The 6474-nt window shown below is 42.5% G+C and overlaps 1 protein-coding gene across 1 annotated transcript in view; it reads right to left on the reverse strand.

Annotated features, from left to right (window-relative positions):
• The window catches only part of LOC104081755 (type I inositol 3,4-bisphosphate 4-phosphatase-like), a gene marked incomplete at its 5' end in the record, with an annotated part of 29983 nt that overhangs the window by 4812 nt on the left and 18697 nt on the right, over positions 1–6474 (reverse strand). Inside the window, 1 exon segment of the mRNA XM_009584612.1 lies at positions 6152–6306. Coding sequence (XP_009582907.1) covers positions 6152–6306 — 155 coding nt within the window.

Raw genomic sequence — 6474 nt, forward strand, 5'->3', positions numbered from 1 at the left:
AAATAAGAAAGAAGTACTGTAGTCTACCGAAAATAAACACATGTAGGTTGAACATAAATGGTTTTCCATGTTCATTCTTTCAGATTACCACGCAATAATATCCCATGCTGCTCTGCCATGCTTCCGCATGCTGCAAAGAAGAGGACCTCTGAAAAGCAAGCTGAACATGAATAACCATTGCAGTATTTGACCCTTTCAAACATCTTTCCATGTAGGCTGCAGTGAAATAATTTAACCTCTTAACTACCTGCTCAACATGTAAACAAAACCCCCAAACCACCCACTTATTTTTCCACTTCAACATGGATTCAAGTGTGTATCAATATGCTTTCCAAAATGCATGTTTCTGAAGTGCCTCAATATATGCATGTGAAGGCAAGACATGCTGCACAGCCCATCTCATTATGCCCCTGCTTCCTACATTGCTTTGAGCACAGAAGGCATATAGTGGAGAACACCTCTTCAGGTAACCTGAGGCTTTGTAGTGTGGTGTTTCATTTTGGATCACTCCTACACCCTGTGCAGTCCAACTCTATTTTTACTTTAAAAAGCAACAGCCTGTAAGCCTGATCCTGTTAGAACAAGTGCACTTACTCCATCCATAAAAGGTGATACATAACCTTGCTAGTTGCATAGCAAGATTAGGTAACCAACAGACAATGTCTTGGAGGACATCAGAGAGACTCTGAGGTCGTGAAAGAGAAAAATAGCCTTCAGATGCTGGCAACACTTCAAGTCAAATGGAATTAGGTGGGCAGGGAACTAAACCAACTGTATTTCTGATCTGGATTAATACAACCAAATTGGTGATCAAAATATGTTTTCACTCCTGGTGCCTACAGTGGATAAGGGCAGATTGAGCCTGTGATGCCTACAAATCCCGATTATCTTTGTAGTGGCGGGGGAGGAGGGGAAGATAAGTACCTTTGAGAAGAACCCACAATCACACACGGCAGTCGGAGGAGCAAGTAGGATACACAACAATACCCAGGCTTGACTCATTTCCACCTTGAGAGGGGGGCAGCCCTGAGACTGCACTGAACTATAGTGTAGGTCTGAGTTTTCTCCACCAGCTGATACCTAGTGTCCACCTAATCTGGATAAAAGAAGCGCCTGAGCTCAAGGCTGACCAGAGGACTGGACTTAGAAGTCGATGCAGCTGCTGTCCACCACACATCTGAAAGGCAAGTACTCTCCTTCCTGCCTGGGCCACTGGTGAATAATGAGAGCACATACAGGAATGTATCTGGTACAGGTAAGAAAAAGCAAATGTATTTGTTGACAATTGCCTGGACATAAATATGCACTGAAAGGTATTCAAAATATAGAAAGACCTCTGAAGGAGATGGTGAGGGAATATTAAACAAACTGGGGCACGATCTGTGAGCAGAAAGCTAATGTTGACTGGAAAGTGGCGGATAAAGGCTCAACAGAATAGTCTGGAGGAAGAAAAGTGTTTTGGGATATAGATAAGGGAATAAAACAATGGGGGAGGGAAAGAAGGAAGAAGGCTCAAGATAATGACAAGATAACATAATGGACAACACATGCCACATGTCTGTCGTTAAAAATTAGTATCAAGCTACTCAATTTTACACTAAGACATACGCACAGACACATACAGTGGGAATGCAGGCAAGAGCTGGAAAGTGCTTTCCCTGTCACTGTTGGCCCATGTAGATGCTTCCACCCAAGGGCTGAAAAGTCACCTTTTGGAAATACCAAATATACCGAATTGTACACAGTGTCTCACATCAAAACATTCATCGGCAGACTACCTCTAGGAGAGGACCAGGGTAAAGAGACAAAGCAAATTCAGCTAATCCAGCTTGCATATAAGAATCCTCTCTGTGAGGGGAGGCCGGGGCTGCCCCGTGCCGGACACAGCCAGTTCCAGCCAGCTCCAATGGACCCAAGCAGGGCACAGCTGAGCCCCGCAGCCACGATGACGGTGCCTCGGGGAAAGCGTCTGTAAGAAAAGGCAAAACACTGCATGGCAGTGAGGAGTGATGGGAAAAAAATGTGAGAAACAGCTCTGCAAGTACCAAAGTCAGAGAAGAAGGAGGGGAGGACGTGCCCCAGGTGCTGGAGCAGGGATTCCCCTGCAGCCATGGGGAAGACCACGGTGGAGCAGACATCCACACTGCAGCCCGTGGAGGACCCCATGGTCGAGCAGGTGAATATTTCCTGATGGAAACTGGAGCCCGTGGAGAGCCCATGCAGGACTACATTTATCCTGAAAGACTGCAGCCCGTGGGAAGGACCCACACTGGAGCAGGGGAAAAGTGCAGGGAAGAAGGAGCAGCAGAGAGGAGCTGTTATGGACTGACCGCAAACCCCCATTCCCCATCCCCTGTGCACTGCTGTCCTGGTTTCGGCTGGGATAGGGTTAAATTTCTTGTTAGTGCTGGGTTTTGGATTTAGTATGAGGAGAATGTTGATAACACACTGATGTTTTCAGTTGTTGCTAAGTCCCCTCCTAGTCCAAGGACAGCTCCCATGCCTACTGACTGAGCTAGGTACACAAGATGGGAGGGAACATAATCAGGACAGCCAGCTCAGCTGGCTAATGGGGTATTCCATACCATGTGACGTCATGCTCAGTATATGAATGGTAGGCGTGATCCAGGAAGTACCGATTGCTACCTGGTTAGTGGTCAGCGCGGGTGGTGAGCAATTGCATTGTGCATCACTTATTTTGTATATTTTATCATTATCATTATTATTCTCCCTTTTCTGTTTTATTAAACTGTCTTTATCTCAACTCATGAGTTTTTCTCACTCTTACCCTTCCGATTCTCTCCCCGTCCCACTGGGGTGGGGGGGAGTGAGTGAGCGGCTGCGTGGTATTTGGTTGCCTGCCAGGTTAAACCACGACAACTGCTCAGCCTGGGGAGGAGGCAGAGGAGTTGGGAACCAAGGAGTGAACTACTTGGGCCTGGGAAAAAAGAGGTTGTGGAGAGCAGGTATTTTAATTTTTGTCTTTGTTTCCTACCATCCAAATCTATTGGCAATAAATTAATTTTCTTTAAGTCGAGTCTGTTTTGCCTGTAACAGTAACTGGCAAGTGATCTCCCTGTCTTTATCTCAACCCACGAGCTTTTTCATTGCCTTTTTCTCCCTGCCCTGTTGAGGAGGGGGAGTGAGAGAGCAGCTGGGTGAGCGTCTGGCAGGTGGCCAATGTCAACCCACCACAATTTTATTCTTAAAGCAGGTCAACCAGTGAAGAAACTTTTTATGGCTGTTTTATTACAATGAGTGGTCATATCCAAACACGACTGTCAGGACTTTGTTATGTAGTCTTTTTAGTCAGCACCATGGCAGCTAGAAGAGATTTTTTTCCCTCACCCCATTTCCAGCTGCTTTTCAAAAGCCCCTATCAGAGACAGCTCTTCTCTGTTGGCTGAATTGCTTGTGTCACAACTTCCTAATTGGTTTAATGAAAATGAGCTGGGCTACCTTAAACATGTAAAGGATTTTGCTACCCAGGCTGATTTTGGCTGAAACTGGATTAGACTATATTCACACAAACAGCTCCACCGGCGTATCTGACAGGACAGTAGGAGGAGGGCGGGGAGACACAGGTCTAGTGGGGAGTGTTGGCACTGCTGCAGATGGAATAGACTATGTGATCCAGTTGGAATTTGACTCTTGAGCTGCCTTTACCAGCCAGGTAGTCATTTCCTCTGTAGCTTGGACTTCCAGACATATCATCATGATTTTACTATTTGTAGGCTGTGAGTTACCATGTATTTGATTTGGGACGGCAAAAGCTGTGACTTATTTACAGAAAAGTGAGTTTATTGTAATAGGATATTTGTTTCTAAGGTGAAAGTCACAAACTTGTGTTTGTGAATTTCTACAAGAATCTACAAGGAGCACTCAGTGTTCTCTCCCTGATGTCCATGCTCACTGAACACAATTATCATAGATACGCAATTATCACAAGACTAGGAAGGAAAGGAAGTCCCTAAGGATGAGTAAGCGGGAACTAACACCTCTGAAGACCAACATCATATGGAAGAAGAGGGTGCTTTCTTAATTTTTTCAAGAACAGTGTAAGCAAGGATGCTTTCCTTCTCTGGAAAGTTACCAGTAGAGAAGAGATGTAATACTTTCTTTGACTCCCACAACTTAATAGTGCTTCTTCCCTGCCCTCCCAACTGCCCCAGAAACTTCAGAAGTCTTCAAGACTGATGCAAGCCTTCCTTTTCTAGTACAATTACACAAATAAAAGAACGAAGTTAAAAGAAAAAGCCTGTTTTCTGAATGCCCTGGAAGTAATTTGCAACTTTCTCACTTCCTACGTCTGTCATCTAGGTCAGGTCATCCTGTCCAGGTTGAAATGGGTTTGGGTGGAATTGGAATCCTACATATTTGTTCTGTAATCCTATCTCTCTTGTTAAACTGTTAATTCTGTGCCATTGTTCCCGAGCAGAATTGGCAAATAATTTTTAAAACACAACAACCTACCCCAAAGAGCAATGAGATATGAGGAAGAAAGAGTGATGGGCTTGAAGAATGGTCTAATCTTAGTATTCCTTCAGGACTAGTCAGTATTTGTTCTGCACAATCTCTCTTAGTCAAAGATTTAACAGAAGAAGAGAAAGTCACGTCTTTCACCTGTTAGAGCAAGTCCCTCATGTTGCTAGAACACACTAGCCAAAGGTTTTGATTAAATTGGCCCTCTTTCAATATCCCTGTGTAGGTCAACATAAAGCAATGTGTTTCTTGGGTCAATATTTTATCTGATCCAGTGTTATATTAAATTGATAGTCTGAAGGTCCAAAACAATGTTATTATTAACCCCTGTCTCTACTGTGTCCACAACTGCATTAAAAAAAGCCATTAACTCAGTAACTAATTTAAAGAAAACAACAAGATTCCTACTACTATACTCATTGTTTTTATTCTTACTAAATAAACAACTGTGCAACAAAGCTTTTTCCCTTCAGATGTCTAAATTGACAAGTCCTATAATTTAAATAGAGATATCTGAGAGCCACTTAGCTTCATTTTAAGTTGTTAACTTCTCCCTCAAAAAGCTGTTCCAAGCTTTGTTTCTAATACCAAGGTTTAACTACTCTCTGAATGCAGTTTTCATGTACCGTACTAACTCTGTAACAACACAGCAAAAAGTGCAGCAAAAAAGTGAAAATAAAAAAGTCCAGTGACATCCGATTAGATGTAGATATAAAAACCAAATTATTAGTGTAAGAGGCTGCAAGTATTATTACATGAGACATTTACCTTCTAGGTATCTGAAGAGTAAGAAAGGGTCAAACAGCAAAAACATACAGAAAGGATAAGAGAATTGAACACTCTAGAGAATTTGGTGAGAAGACACACAGTACAGTACATTCAGTAAGAGTGAATGTTGAAAAACAGGACTGAACAGCATTGTTGAACTACATTGATAAAGACTAAAGCTAGATTTCTTATCCTTTCTTTTGGTATGTGAGTTACGGAGTTTTCCAGCAGTGCTTGAAACAAGGCATTGAACAACAGTAAACAGATTTTTTTTTTTTTTTTTTTTTAAGTACAGTATTTAATTCTGCAAACATCTCTGCTGCTTCAGAATACAGAACATCATTATATTGATACGACAACAGCACACTGACATGTGATGAAATTTGGTTGCTGTATTGTGAAACACTCATACTGACATTTCGCCCAGTGAGCAGTGTTTCACTGCTAAAGAATACACGTGGCAAACCAGTGCAAACTGCAGGTGTCTATGTTTCCAAGAACAAAAGACAGGTCATCCCTGAGAAATCTACCTGATCTAGAACTAAGAAACCCCATGCTATGACAGTTAAGGTAACCTCACCATTAAACAACTTTCAAAGAAGCACCAGTTTCCTGTTCTGTAAACTCAGCATTAATTGAAAACACGTTTTTACATGCTCCTCTGAAAACTCCTGATTCACTACTGAAAACTAACACCCATCTGATCCAAATCTGGTAAAAACCAGCTTTAGCATATTGAACTCACTAATACATGCAAGGGAGGGATGAATTCTAGCAGCCAGTTTTGCATTTTTCTGGCTTTATGTTACTTTTTTTCCTTTTGACAGAAACAGAGACCACTGCTCCTCTGCAGTTTGCATGGTTCCTCATTTAGGAATAAGTGACGCAGTCAAACTCTTACCTCCTCATACATTCCAGAGCCTGGGTGAAGACCTGTGGAGCCATTCCATGTTCATGCTGTAGGATCAAACACTGCTCTAGGGTGACCGACATGGCAGTCCTATCCTTGGCACTTTTACAGCTTGTAAATCGAACACCATTTAGTCTGCGACATATCTAGAAATAGGATATACAATTCATCATTCCTTCTTCATGCATAACCTCCTCTCAGAGAACACACTTGTACTTCTCCTCCTTAGAGAAACACAAACGTGGTATAGGACTTTGATGTCAAAAGTTGTCATCGTTGAGAGAGCAAAACTCTGTTACATGAGTTGTAGGGAA

This window comes from Fulmarus glacialis, unplaced genomic scaffold (assembly GCF_000690835.1).
Source record: "Fulmarus glacialis isolate BGI_N327 unplaced genomic scaffold, ASM69083v1 scaffold15219, whole genome shotgun sequence".
Taxonomy (NCBI): Eukaryota; Metazoa; Chordata; class Aves; order Procellariiformes; family Procellariidae; genus Fulmarus; species Fulmarus glacialis.